A 15,972-nucleotide genomic window follows, 5' to 3' on the forward strand; every position below is an offset into this window, starting at 1 on the left:
TGTTCACTTGTAGCTTGTTGGTTATGAGTTAAAATTTTAATATTGAGTAGTTTTTCTTCTTTCTGTTAGAGTATGATGCGAAAATCCAAAATTATCTCAAAATGCGAGCATCATTTTCACCTTGCATGTATTCTTGAATGGATGGAAAGAAGTGACACATGTCCTGTGTGTGATAACGTTTATCTTAAAACTACATTCATCTCTTATAAGTCAATAGGAATTATTCTATATAACCTAGCGAAATAACAATCCGGTTTTCTTATTATGCAGAAATGATATTCAACCTATCCACCGATTAGTTTCTTCGCTTGATGGACTCGACTTTAGTCGCTTGAAGTTTGTTGCAAAGGTTACAACTTGCTAAACGCATCGTAATTTCGCTTTTACTTTTTTCGTGTTTCATCATGTATTTAGTGGCTTCTGCCACTGACTGCAGATTTGGCAATATTTTAGCTTCAAATTTCTTTTCTTCATTTCCTTCTTAACAAATGAAAAGAAAAGGAGAAAGAAATGCGAAAAAGTAAACAAAAACAGGTTTGGTACCATTTTAAAAGTTAATATTCATAGCCTATGTGTTACCCTAAATGTCCGATTCAAGATGTCATTAGTTTCTACTCTCCGCCTTCACCAATGAGCGAGTACACGAAGATGTATAAAATAGGGAACATAATAATATCATGCTGGTTTGTAATGCCTTCTTTGTCCGAAAATCACGCTTAGTTGCCCAAAGCAAGACATTAGCTCTCTCTATGTGTCTCTCTCTCACGCTCACACATATGTTTCCATGAGCACGCAAATTCGTATCTTGCAAACCGATATCACCCTTCTTTTGTTGAATTGCTTTTGTAAATGGGATTTAGTTTATATTCATCTATATTTTATCATCATGTGCAATTGTTTGTTGATGGTCGATGTCTTCTTTGCTAGTGTCATTATTGAGTTTATTAAATTTCTTAGAATGGTGAGAATTTTATTTGTGCCTTCGCAATGTGTTTTTCCTTTTATTCTTTTGAAATGAATACTTTGGAATAGGCATTTTTGTATTTTACATTACTCATGTCTTGCATAAAATGTATGATTTTCACAACAAAGTTTGATCATTACAATTTTAATTAGGGATAAATCTCAAAACTACATATGAACTTTGATCCAATGTGCAATTAGATACAAACTTTGATTTGGTATGATGCAACTTAATAGGAATTAAATGTGCTTCATTTCTATATCGTCTGCTTATTTTAAACATCCAATGCTTGTTTTGTTCTTCATTGCATGCAAATGCTGGCCAAATTAGATGTTCTACCAAATAATTCTAGACATTTTCATATTTATTAAGTTTGATTTTAAACCAATTTTTGGTCATGGTTACTGATTGCAACAAATGTTTACTTGTAGATGAGTGATCCAAAGCGAGATGGTTCAACTCAAAGTTCACAAAATTCTTCCCCAAGTAGAGATGATCAAAAAACAACCCAGGAAAATGTTCGAAAAAAGATTATTCCAAGGTCAGCTTGTTGGAACCATTTCACCAAATTTGTGACTGAAGAGGGGGAGAAGAGAGCAAGGTGCAATGCATGTGATGTTACTTACATAATGGAATCAACTTCGGGTTCTACAACGAATTTGAATAACCATTTGAAAGCATGCCTAAAAAGACCTCGAGGTAATACTTCTAATCCGAAGTAATTAGAATTAACATTTGTGAAGGTTAGCCAAGAAACAACGGATTTATCAACTTGGGTGTTTGATAAAGATGCTGCTAGAAAAGCATTGGTTCGTATGATAATTATGGATGAACTACCTTTTAAAATTGTAGAGGGAGAGGGTTTCAAATACTTTCTTTCTACAGCATGCCGACGGTTTAGTCTTCCGTCTCGTTGGACAATTAGAAGGGATTGTCTTGATTTATTTAACTCCATGAAGAGTGTGATGAAGAATTGTTTTGAAAAAGATATAAGTAGAGTTTGTTTGATGACAGACACTTGGACTTCATTGCAGAGGATATCTTATATGGTTTTAACAGCACATTGGGTGGATGATGAGTGGAGGTTGTAAAAAAGGATTATAAATTTTTGCCCAATATCCGCTCATAGAGGTGAAATCATAGGTCAAGCCATTGAAAAATGTCTTCGAGATTGTGGGATTGAGAGGGTCTTCACTATTACAGTTGATAATGCATCCGCCAATTGTGTTGCCATTGAATATTTGAGAAAGAAATTGAATCATCGAAATGTTTCTGTTGCAAATGGAAGATTTATTCATATGAGATGAGTTGCACATATTCTTAATCTCATTGTGCAATACGGTATTAAGGATGCTTCTGTGTCTGTGGATCGAGTTAGAGGTGCTGTGAGGTATATAAGAGCATCACCATCGAGGTTGACAAAATTCAACCAACGGGTAAAAGAAGAAATGATAGATAGTAAGGCTCAATTGTGTTTAGATGTGCCTACTAGATGGAACTCAACATATATGATGTTAAAGGTGGCCGAAAAATATGAGCGTGCATTTGATTCATATGTACGTGATGACCATAATTTTTTTCTTGACCTTACTGCTGGAGATGGAGTTCCTACATTTGATGATTGGGAAATTGTTTGAAAAATTATAAAAGTATTAGAGCCTTTTTATCATCTTACATTAAAGGTGTCAAGATCTTTGCATGTTACCTCTCATTCACTTTTTGAAGTATTGACGGATGTGTATTGTCTTTTTGATGGGTGGCAAGATTGTGGAGATCTAGACATAATTTCTATGACTTCCAAAATGAGAGAGAAATATAATAAGTATTGGGGTGAAGGAAACAAGATCAACATGCTAGTTTACTTGGCGGTCATCTTTGATCCGTGATGTAAAATGAGTTTTTTGGACTTTGGGGTCAACTTGCTTTTTCCTAATGTTGCTAATGACATTATGAAAATGATTGATAAACATTTGCATTGCTTGTTCAATGAGTATTCTTCTAATGCTGGGAGAATTGAATTGTTTGAAGGTAGATCTAGTTCTTCGATAAATCTTTTTAGTTCAATGGAAATAGATCAGTCAAAAACGAAAACGGGCTAGGCCAAACAAAAATACCTTAAGAAGAAGAAACAAGTTGGATTAGAAAGCAAATCTGAGTTGGATAGATATTTGGGTGAGGATGAAGAAGTAAACAATTCAAGTTCATTTGATTTACTATTATGGTGGAAAATGAACAGTCCTAGATTCCCTATTGTTGCACAAATGGCTCGAGATATTCTTGCTATTCCTATCTCAACAGTTGCCTCGAAAAGTGCTGTAATGCCCAATTTTGACCCGGGCCCACTAAAAATAAATAGAACCAATAAAAAAAAGAGTCCAAATGTCCATTACATTTACCCAATTTGAAAGCCCAAAATTACATACCCAAAACCCACTAAACAGAGGCCAACTACACCTAGCCTACTAACCTAAACCTAATGGCCCAATGGCCCAACACCTAGCCTAACCGAGACTGAAACTCTAGTAGCATTTGGCTTCCAGCGCCGTAGCTACCGAGGCCTTTGTCCCTACGTGCCGAGCCTCTACCCGTGTGCGCACCTTCGCACGTGCGCCACCGCTGCTTGCTTTGCCTCTGTACATGCCACGTCCCCAGCCCAGCTCTCCGTACCTGCAAGAGACGAACAAACGAGCAGCAAAAAAAATAGACAACAAACGAAAAGAGGAGCAGAAATCAGTAGTGAAAAGAGAAAAACAAAATAAGAGAAACAGAAGGAAAAATAAATTGGTATTCTTTTCTTTTTATTTTTGGGTTATAAAAACCCCATCGATGTACCCTTTTTCGATACACACGCAATCTGAATACAAAAAAAAAATCAAAAACACCAAAAGGTGATTTCTGGGTCCTTCTTCCTTCTCTTTTTTTCGCAGTTCTTTTTTATTTGAGATTCCATCAGGCGTTTATTAAAGAGGTAAATGGTAGCATAAAAAAAAGGAAAATAAAGTACCTCGCCGTCGAATCCTCGCTCTCTCTGTCGCCATCAGAGCCTGAGCAGGGGTTCAGAGATCCGTTTGAAGGATTGATGAGTAGAGCGACGGGGAAGGGGCTTTAATTTTTTTATTTTATTTCTGACGGAAGTGTTAGGTTTTTCTTAGGTTTATTTTTGTTTTATTGGTGGGTTTTGAAACGTCGCCATTTGTAGCTAATGTGACAGCTTCAAAACGGCGTCGTCTGAGTGCCCTCGACCCGCGTAATGACCCGACCCAAGGGAAGGATCCGCGCGTTTCGGGTCTGATGGGATTATTGCACAACAAGCCCCTTCACATTCGATTTTCATTCCAATCCAATTTTTCTTCATTTTTTATTTATTACTTCAAATTTGATTTAAATTTCATCTAGATCCATGGTAAGATGGCGTCGTTTTCGCTGATGAGATTTGAACTTCTGGATTTATGTGGTCATTTGCTGTTTTGGTCCCTGAGTGTTGAATCGATTGTTAATTTAGTTTGATTTTGTTTTCTTCTTTTAATTTTGGTTGTATTTTTAATTTTATTCCTTTTTGTACTTAATTTTTAAATATATTTAGATCTTATTTTGATATATTATTTTAATATTTAAGTTTGATATCATTTTTAAACTTATTATTAATACAACTTTTAAGATACAATATATTATTTTTAAAATTGTTATTAATATTATGTAAATTCATCATACATTAGTTTTCTTATTCATTAAACGTTTTAAATAAATTTTTAGTACATTAGTATTTAATCCAAATATAAAAATTTATGCGTTGATACTTTCATATTACATTATTATACATGTATGTAACTTTAGTAAATTATTTTGAAATATATTTGTATATATGTTTTAAATCTTATGTATAATTTATTTCTTGTAAAATACTCCTTATATACTTTACTTATTTCAATTTTTTGTACTTATATTCTCATACATATACTATTATAAAGTTATTTTTTATTTTGTATGTATCATTTATTAAAATTAGCATACGTATATTATTTTGAGTTTCTTTTCATGCAATACGTATTTTAAAATTCATTCTTATATTATTATAGTATTCATTTTTCTAGCCTTTTGATATATTCCAATATTCATTTTTAGTCGAAAGCTTGTTATATTTTATTTATGTTATTTCGTTTGGCACTCCTTTTAAAATTGACTATTAATTCATTTAGTTGTTGAATGTTGATATTTGTGTTTGCATAATGTGAGTTTGATATTATTGCCCGCATGGGTATTATATTATATATTCGTATATTTTGGCTATTGATGATTATTAGTATACTTTAGCCTATCAATTATTGTTCCGTGTCGTACATTTACATCCCATCGCATTTTTTTAATATATTCGGTTTCATTAAAGCACCAAAATTATTTTTATAATTTTCAAAAGGGCCTAACATTTATAATTCTCGAGAGAATCGTGCCCTAACTTACTGGGCTTCAATTCTTCTCGATGAATTTAGATAATCAAGTGTTGGTTTTATTAAAACTATACAATTGTTAAAATAAAGTTCTTAAGATTTCAAAATGTCGAATCCTAACTTATTGGATACAACATTTTGTTCTCTCAATAAAGGCCATGTTTGATGTTTAGGAATATCGAGAAATTGAACCCTAACTTACTGGATTCCAATTTCTCGATTGACTTAGATAATCAAATAACCTTCTTAAAACATATGATTTTCTTAAAAAAGGAGATAAATTTAATTTTGAGGATTTAAAATGTTGCACTCTAACTTACTGAGTGTGACGATTTATTTCTTTGAAATAAGTGAGTCTTATCGTCCAATTCATTTTACTCAAATTTTCTGATACGAGTCACAAAGGCCCAATCCAAGTTTAAGAACGTGATGGGCTCAAATTACCATAAGGCCCAATAACAAGATCAAAGGCCCGACAAATGCGTTCCAAACTAAATGGGACCATTCAAGAGTTTGTTAGCAAGGCCTTAGATGCATACACGAAAGAACAAGAAAATCAAGATTCACTTTCTTGTTTTCATGAAAATCAAGAAACCGAATCTTGGTCCAATTTTCCTGTTTGGAGCTATTTCAAGAATCAAGAAAATCTAGATTTCAAATCTTGGAAATCTTGGTCCAAGAAACCGAATCTTGCAGCCAAAACGCATTGGATTTCCGTTACGAGCATCAACGACCCAATTTCGCTAAAAGATGGATCACAAGCCCAAATTCTTGAAGGCGAGGCCCAATAAGCAAATTCCCAGCCCAATCAAGAAATCCATACATACTTAGTTGAAAATCAGGCCAAACTGTCAAAGGGCCCAATTTGTAAACATTTTATTTGTTAATTTAATTTTTTAGGCTCTAGAGATATTACATGTTAAATTCGGCCCAAAATAGCCCATTTAAGTGTTAGGCCGAAATTCTTTTATTATTTTTATTATTTAGGGTTACTTTTTAAGTTTTCTAATACGGTTAGGATTAGTTTGAGGCCTATATAAGTGATGGCCGACCACCCCTTGTAGACACTTCTCAAATATATTAAAAATTTCAGATTTGTTTAAGTGCAGAATTCTCCTTGAGTTTTTCTCCAAGAATTCTCTCTTGAGCTTTCTTTAGAAGTTTTTTTAACAATCTTTTGATTGTGGGAGCCATCTTCAGCCTTCTTCTTGCCATAGATATTCTTTGGAGGGGAGATTAGAGCCGTTTGAAGGGAGTTGTGAATTCTTTCGGGTTTTCAAGGCTTCTTAGGACCTATCTTTTTAAATTACTTGCTGTTCAATTTCTTTCTTTATTTCTATTTTGTGCCGATTCTTTATTGATCTATTTGCTCTTCTTGTTTTGTTTTCAGCCCTTTCCATCTTAAAGAATTGATAAATCTTTCTCTTGTTGGCAGCAAGGAATCGGCCTTAAATCCCCAATTTCTAGGGTTCTTGTCGTTCATTACATATTCTGATTGGGGGGCATTTGGTTGCTGGAATTTGGGCATTAGTTTGCCAATTTAATTTTGGGCAGCAAGAAAACGTTTCCTGATCCTTAATTTCAATTGATCTTGCCGTCATCTTTACCTATCTTTTATTCAATCGATTGCTGAATTTTTAAACATTAACTTGCTGTTGCGATTACTCTTTTCAGATTTGTCAGGTTGGAATTATTTTGATAGAAAATTTGAGTTCTTGACATCCAAGAGTTGCTATTCTTAAGGGTGTTTGTTTCTTGGCTGTTCTTAGTTGATTTGAATATTCTCATTTACATATCTGATTAGATCTAATCTTATTCTTTGTCTCGTTTACAGATCTGTTCGTTCAGAGCCTTCGTAGGAGTTTCCCGTGACTTGACAACTCGGTCTTGGTCCGTGCACAACCCCCTATCATTTGGTATCAGATTTTGGGTGTTTTGGGTGTTCTTGGTTGATTTCTAAACTGATATCTATTTTTTAAACTACAAACAGCAGTTTTACCCAGAAAAATTTTTTGAAAAAAATTCATTTGAGTTGGTAAACGTTGTCCGATTTATCTGAAATTTTACATACATATTTTTAGCACTGTTATTGAATATAAAAAAATTAATCCGGCAAAAAATTCAGTCGAAAAAGTCAAAAAAATCAAAAAAGATGAAATCCAATAAAAATTTTAAAAAATATTCAGCTGGTTGAATTTGGTGCCCAAACTTTCCAGATCAAAATTTCAATATTTAAGGACATTCCATATTTAATTTTGTGATTTTTGGAGATCGGGAACACCTCGAACGAAGTTGTCAAGTTACTCCGCAGTTTTTCGTGTTTTCTGTTTTCAGCAATTTTTATTGATTCTTAGCTGTAGGTTTTCATTTGTTTGCCTTTATTTTTCCTTTACACTATCTAACACCTTCTTGTTTCTTGTGTTAGTAGGATTTTTAAAGTGTGCACCATTCTTCCTCGGTGCAACACAAATCAGTTGGTGTGCACCATTCTTCCTCGGTGCAACACAAATCAATTGGTGTCTCGTCCGTTTTTGGCATCCTAGTGCAAATTAGGATTCTTTGGTAGTTCGGTTCATACACTCTCTAATTGGTTGATATAAACTCTACTAAAGAACTCACAAGCCTGAATTCTACCTCATTGAGAATTTGATTTTCTTTTTGAGTGATTAACGGTGAGGTTTGCTAACTTTTATTTTTGAGTGTTGAGTGTTTATTTTTTGCAGATTTTTGAAAATGTCCAAAGGTGATAATAATGATGACACATTTAAAAAATTCCAACAACAGTTGGAAGAACAGGCTGTTACACTTCGAGCTTTGACTGCTACCATCAATGAGGTGTGATTGAATCAAGAATCTCAATATCGAAACCCAATTAAAGAAGATATGGATAACCAGCCTCCTGCTCATAGGCGCAATCCTCGACGTGTCACTAGGACTGATTTTGATTTTCATGATCGTGGACAACCTTCGTTGGCAAAACCAAAGTTCACAATTCCCCAATTTCGTGGTAAGAATGATCCTGAAGCTTATTGTGAATGGGAATCTAAGATTGAACTTATGTTTCGGTATTATAAATGTGCGGATGATTAAAAGGTAGCATTAGCAATGCTGGAATTTTTAGATTATGCATTAAGTTGGTGGACTCAACTTGGGGTAAATCGTCATCGGAATTATGAAGGTGAGATTTCGACTTGGGATGAGTTGAAACAGATTATGCGTAAAAGGTTTATTCCACCTCACTACTATAGAGAGATCAAAACAAAGCTGAGAAGACTTATTCAAGGTAGTAGGACGGTGGATGAATATTTTAAGGAGATGGAGATGCTCATTCAGAGAGCTAATGTGGAGGAGGATGAGGAAACAACTATGGTTCGATTTATTGATGGTTTGAATAGGCCGATAGCTAATACATTACGGCTCCAAACTTACATTGATTTGGAAGAAGCAGTTCATAAAGCCATTAAGATCGAGCAACAACTCAAGGAACAAAGGTTTGGTTCCTTCTCTACTTCACAATATTACTGAGGTAACAATTCCAATTCTGATTTTAAGAGTTCAAAATCACCTTTTGTTACTAATAAGTCTTCTTTGGGTAATGGAAGGAAGCAATCAGATTGGAAAAAAAGGGCTCCTGTTAAAATGCAAACACCTTCTAAGCAGCCCAATTTAGGTGATTCGAGTGCGAAGAGGACTCGTGAGATTGAATGCTTTAAGTGCAAAGGGCGTGGTCATTATAGTAGGGAATGCCCTAACACGAGATTACTTCTTCTGAAAGATAATGGTGAGTACACTTCCGACTCTGATAAAACAGATCCAGATATGCCAAAACTTGTGGATGACAGTGATAATGGCGAAGAGTTGGTCGAACCACCAAAAGAAGGGGACTTTGCTGATTTTCAATGCCTTGTAGTTCGCCAAACCCTTAACATTCAGATGAAAGATGATGATAGCCAAAGGACCAATATTTTTCATTCTCTGTGTTTTATTAAAGGTAACTTATGTTCACTCATTATTGGTAGTGGGAGTTGCACGAATGTAGTGAGTAGCTATTTGGTGGATTCTTTAAAGTTGCATTGTACCAAACACCCTAAGCCATATCACCTTCAGTGGCTTAATGAATGCTCCGAAGTTAAAGTTACGAAACAGTCCTTGGTCACTTTTAAGCTCGGCAATTATGAGGATGAAGTATGGTGTGATGTGGTCCCAATGCATGCAGCACACTTGCTCCTTGGACGGCCTTGGCAATTTGATCGCGATGTTACACACCAAGGTAAACTTAATCGATACTCCCTTGTGTTTAAAGGTAGGAAATTCACTTTTGCTCCTTTAAATCCTACTGATGTATATAAAGATCAATTGAAGATGATGAAATTTTGTGAGGGGGTAAGGGAGAAAGAGCAAGTACAAAAGACAGAGATAAAAGAGGCTAATAGTGGAAAAAGTCAAAATTTAAAAAGCCCAAAGGTGAGTGAATCCACTAGTGGCAACAAAAAAAGATGTGAAGAGAGCCCTACTTAATAAACAGCCTTGTATCCTTGTGAGGTTTAGGCAAAATTATTTATCTTTATCTAACATTAACGAAAATTTTCCTAGTGTGTTTCAATCTCTTTTGCAGGATTATGAGGATGTTTTTAGTGAGGCCACTAAAGGTTTACCACCTTTACAAGGGATAGAACATCAAATTGACTTAGTACCTGGAGCTTCAATCCCAAATCGACCAACCTATAGATGCAATCCCGAGGAGACAAAGGAATTGCAAAGGCAAGTTGAGGAATTACTAGACAAAGGGTACATTCCTGAGAGCCTAAGCCCTTGTGCTGTTCCTGTCTTATTGGTGCCAAAGAAAGATGGTACGTTTCGTATGTGTGTTGATTGTCACCCAATCAACAAGATAACGATAAAGTATCGACATCCAATTCCTAAACTTGATGATATGCTTGATGAATTGCATGGTTCAGTTATATTTACTAAAATTGATTTAAAAAGCGGTTATCATCAAATTCGAATGAGGGAAGGGGATGAATGGAAAACAGACTTTAAAACAAAATTTGGATTGTATGAATGGTTAGTTATGCCTTTCGGCCTTACTAATGCACCTAGTACATTTATGAGATTAATGAATCATGTTTTAAGGCTTCACTTGGGTAAATTTGTAGTAGTTTACTTTGATGATATTTTAATTTACTCCAAGTCATTAGATGATCATGTTTTCCATGTTAGAACTGTTTTGGATATTCTGCGAGCTGAAAAATTATTTGCCAACCTCGATAAATGCACATTCTGTTGTGATAAACTAATATTCTTAGGTTTCATAGTTAGTGCTCAAGGTATTCATGTCGATGAGGACAAAGTTAAGGCAATCAAGGAGTGGCCGACTCCTAAATCGGTAACTGAGGTGAGATCTTTCCATGGTTTAGCTAGTTTTTATAGACCACTTGTGAAAGATTTCTCTACTATTGTTGCCCCATTGACAGAGGTTATAAAGAAATCAGTGGGTTTCAAATGGGGTGAAACCCAAGAAAAGGCTTTTCAGACCCTAAAAGCTAAGTTATGTTCTGCTCCTCTTCTTAAATTACCTAATTTTTCTAATACTTTTGAACTTGAGTGTGATGCTTCAGGAATTGGAATTGGCGCCGTTTTAATGCAAGATAAGCAACCTATTGCTTATTTTAGTGAGAAATTGAATGGTGCACAATTAAACTACTCGACTTATGACAAAGAACTATTGGCATTGGTTCGTGCACTCCAAGTATGGCAACATTACTTGCTGCCTAATGAATTTGTCATACATACAGATCATGAATCCCTTAAATGGTTAAAGGGACAAGGTAAGTTGAGTAAACGACATGCCCGATGGGTAGAATTCATTGAAACATTCCCTTATGTGATAAAATATAAAACAGGTAAAGATAATGTAGTTACAGATGCTTTGTCTAGATGATATGCTTTAATAACTACATTGAATGCTAAATTCTTAGGGTTTGAACATATTAAGGAGTTATATGATGATGATCCTGATTTCGGCCATATCTATAAGAATTGTGGACATACTGCTTTTGAAAAGTTTTATATTGTAGATGGCTTTCTTTTTCGAATAAACAGGTTATGCATACCAAAGTGTTCCATGAGAGATTTATTGATTCATGAAGCCCATAGTGGAGGTTTACTGGGAGATTTTGGAGTGGCCAAAACACTAGATATCTTGCAAGAACACTTTCATTGGCCACATATGAAGAACGATGTGGAAAATGTATGTTCCAAGTGCATTACATGCAAACAAGAAAAATCTAAGGTAATGCCTCATGGCCTTTACACTCCTTTACTGATTCCTACTTCACCTTGGGTAGATTTATCCATGGATTTTATTCTAGGTTTGCCTCGAACTCAAAAAGGAAGAGATAGTATATTTATTGTTGTTGACAGGTTTTCAAAGATGGCACATTTTATTTCCTTTCACAAAACAGATGATGCTACACATGTGGCAGACTTATTCTTTAAAGAGGTGGTAAGACTTCATGGCATCCCTAAAACAATTGTTTCTGATAGAGATGTCAAATTCCTTAGCCACTTTTGGAAGGTATTGTGGGCTAAGCTTGGTACTAAATTACTTTCTTCTACTACATGTCACCCCCGAACTGATGGCAAAACTGAAGTAGTTAATTGGATCTTAGGGACTTTATTACGATCTGTTGTGGGAAAGAACATTAGAAATTGGGAAGAATGCCTACCATTTGTTGAATTTGCATATAATAGATCTATTCATTCTACAACTGGTTATTCTCCATTTGAACTTGTTTATGGTTTTAACCCACTAACAGTACTTGATCTTGCGCCACTACCTCCTGAACATATTATTAATTTAGATGGCGAACAGAAAGCTGAGTTGGTGAAATCCTTACATGAGAAGGCTAGGCAACGAATAGCCAAAACAAATGATGCCAACACCAACAAAGTAAACAAGGGGCGCAAACGGGTTGTACTAGAACCCGGAGATTGGGTTTGGGTCCATTTGCGGAAAGAACGATTTCCTACTAAAAGAAAGACCAAGTTGGACCCAAGGGGCAATGGGCCTTTCCAAGTACTCGAGCGGATCAACGACAATGCCTATAAAATTGATCTACCTGGTGAGTACAACGTAAGCTCTACTTTTAATGTGGCTAACTTGTCTGCATTTGATTTTTCAGATTCGAGGATGAATTTTTTTAGGAAGGGGGGAATGATACGAGTCACAAATGCCCAATCCAAGTTCAAGAACGTGATGGGATCAAATTACCACAAGGCCCAATAACGAGATCAAAGGCCCGACAAATGCATTCCAAACTAAATGGGACCATTCAAGAGTTTGTTAGCAAGGCCTTAGATGCATACACGAAAGAACAAGAAAATCAAGATTCATTTTCTTGTTTTCATGAAAATCAAGAAACTGAATCTTGGTCCAATTTTCCTGTTTGGAGCGATTTCAAGAATCAAGAAAATCAAGATTTCAAATCTTGAAAATCTTGGTACAAGAAACCGAATCTTGCAGCCAAAACGCATTGGATTTCCGTTACGAGCATCAACGACCCAATTTCGGTAAAAGATGGATCACAAGCCCAAATTCTTGAAGGCGAGATCCAATAAGCAAATTCCCAGCCCAATTAAGAAATCCATACATACTTAGTTGAAAATCAGGCCAAAATGTCAAAGGGCCCAATTTGTAAACATTTTATTTGTTAATTTAATTTTTTAGGCTCTAGAGATATTACATGTTAAATTCGGCCCAAAACAGCCCATTTAAGTGTTAGGCCGAAATTCTTTTATTATTTTTATTATTTAGGGTTAATTTTTAAGTTTTCTAATAAGGTTAGGATTAGTTTGAGGTCTATATAAGTGATGGCCGGCCACCCCTTGTAGACAATTCTCAAATATATTAAAAATTTCAGATTTGTTTAAGTGCAGAATTCTCCTTGAGTTTTTCTCCAAGAATTCTCTCTTGAGCTTTCTTTAGAAGTTGTTTTAACAATCTTTTGATTGTGGGAGCCATCTTCAACCTTCTTCTTGCCATAGATATTCTTTGGAGGGGAGATTAGAGCCGTTTGAAGGGAGTTGTGAATTCTTTCGGGTTTTCAAGGCTTCTTAGGACCTATCTTTTTAAATTTCTTGCTGTTCAATTTCTTTCTTTATTTATGTTTTGTGCCAATTCTTTATTGATCTGTTTGCTCTTCTTGTTTTGTTTTCAGCCCTTTCCATCTTAAAGAATCGACAAATCTTTCTCTTGTTGGCAGCAAGGAATCGGCCTTAAATTCCCAATTTCTAGGGTTCTTGTCGTTCATTACATATTCTGATTGGGGGCCATTCGGTTGCTGGAATTTGGGCATTAGTTTGCCGATTTAATTTTGGGCAGCAAGAAAACGTTTCCTGATCCTTAATTTCAATTGATCTTGCCGTCATCTTTACCTATATTTTGTTCAACCGATTGCTGAATTTTTAAACATTAACTTGCTGTTGTGATTACTCTTTTCAGATTGTTTCTTGGCTATTCTTAGTTGATTTGAATATTCTCATTTACAGATCTGATTAGATCTAATCTTATTCTTTGTCTCGTTTACAGATCTGTTCGTTTAGAGCCTTTGAAGGAGTTTCCCGTGACTTGACAACTCAATCTTGGTTCGTGCACAATCCCCTATCATTTGGTATCAGACTTTGGGCGTTTTGGGTGTTCTTGGTTGATTTATAAACTGATTTCTATTTTTTAAACTAGAAACAGCAGTTTTACCCAGAAAAATTTTTTGAAAAAAATTCATTTGAGTTAGTAAACGTTGTCTGATTTATCTAAAATTTTACATACATATTTTTGGCACTCTTATTGAATATAAAAAAATTAATCCTGGAAAAAAAGCAGTCGAAAAAGTCAAAAAAATCAAAAAATACGAAATCTAATAAAAATTTTAAAAAATATTCAGCGGGTAGAATTTGGTGCCCAAAATTTTCAGGTAAAAAATTCAATATTTAAGGACATTCCAGATTTAATTTTGTGATTTTTGGAGATCAGGAACACCTCGAATGTAGTTGTCAAGTTACTCCGCAGTTTTTCGGGTTTTCTGTTTTCAGCAATTTTTATTGATTCTTAGCTGTAGGTTTTCATTTGTTTGCCTTTATTTTTCCTTTACACTATCTAACACCTTCTTGTTTCTTGTGTTAGTAGGATTTTTAAAGTGTGCACAATTCTTCCTCGGTGCAACACAAATCAGTTGGTGTCTCGTCCGTTTTTGGCATCCTAGTGCAAATTAGGATTCTTTGGTAGTTCGGTTCATACACTCTCTAATTGGTTGATATAAACTCTACTAAAGAACTCACAAGCCTGAATTCTACCTCATTGAGAATTTGATTTTCTTTTTGAGTGATATAAAATCTTGGTCCGCGCGCAACCCCCTATGATTTTCTTTTCAAAGGATCGTATTTTAAAATATTTTCAAAATTTCGACATTAAGACATTAAACAATCGATTCAGTACCAATTTTGGGCGTTACGAGGGTGCTAACCCTTCCTCGTGCGTAACGGACTCCTGGACCTTTTTCTCAAATCTCGCAGACCTAAAATTTTTTTTTAATGGTGAACCGATCACACCTTAATAAAAGATCGGTGGCGACTCCCCTTTTCATTTTTACAAATCGATCCTCTTTTTTATTTTTCAAAAAAATGGTTTCGACAAGTGCATTTAGCACGGGTGGACGTGTTCTCGATAGTTTTAGAAGTTCTCTAATGCCTCTCATGGTCGAAGCTTTGGTTTGCACACTAGATTGGCTTCGGAAATCTAATGATGCCATCAATCTTGAAGATTATTTTGATGAACTTCAAACAATGGAAGATGGTAATATATAAATTTTAATTTATAAAATAAGCTTTTGTATTCTTTATATTAGTAATAGTAAGCATTCCCATAATTTAACTAACACTTTTGTTTTTAAATTTGCTAGACTTATCCAAAATACCCGAAGATCAAGAAGGTAACATACTTAGCATTAGTTTATAAAGTTAAATGTTTATTTAATTTATTTTTGCAAAAAAAATTTATTAGTTAACTAACTCATTCAATACTTTTACTAGATCTTTCAAGATTATCAACGGTGTTGAAGCACAAGAAAAAACTTAAACATTTCTATAATGGTTTTTTGAACTGATGTGTTATTGTTATTGGTTTGGTTTGTTATTGTTGTTGGTTAATTGGACTTTTGTTGTGTTCTTTTGGTGTAGGTTTCTATTGTATTTTAGACTTTTGTTTATGTTTTGTTTTTTTTTATTATAATGTTGTTTATTTCGACTCATGCTATTTACTTGGACTTTTACTTATGTTTTTATTATAATCTTTTGTATTATTTTTGTTGTTTATTTGGCATCATGTTGTTTATTTGGGTTAATGTTGTGTTACTTTTATTTATTCACATATTTACTTCAATTTTTGTTGTATGATTATGTTTAAGAACTTTAAAGAAAATTATTTTTGAAAAATTACATAAAATAAACAACAATAATTTTATTTTATTTTTAAACTTAACTTGAACAAATAATTTGATTCAATTCGAT

At 34.5% G+C, this 15,972-nt stretch overlaps 1 protein-coding gene across 1 annotated transcript; it reads left to right on the forward strand.

The window, feature by feature from the left end:
• The first annotated feature begins 312 nt into the window (after positions 1-312).
• LOC128034082 (uncharacterized) lies at positions 313-15,452 on the forward strand. The gene is made up of 3 exons (XM_052622780.1): positions 313-349; positions 1,396-1,663; positions 15,366-15,452. The coding sequence occupies exons 2-3, from the start codon at positions 1,396-1,398 to the stop codon at positions 15,419-15,421; spliced, it is 324 nt and encodes a 107-aa protein (XP_052478740.1). The 5' UTR covers positions 313-349; the 3' UTR covers positions 15,422-15,452.
• Positions 15,453-15,972: the final 520 nt, after the last annotated feature.

Source organism: Gossypium raimondii, chromosome 10 (assembly GCF_025698545.1).
Source record: "Gossypium raimondii isolate GPD5lz chromosome 10, ASM2569854v1, whole genome shotgun sequence".
Lineage (NCBI taxonomy): Eukaryota > Viridiplantae > Streptophyta > Magnoliopsida > Malvales > Malvaceae > Gossypium > Gossypium raimondii.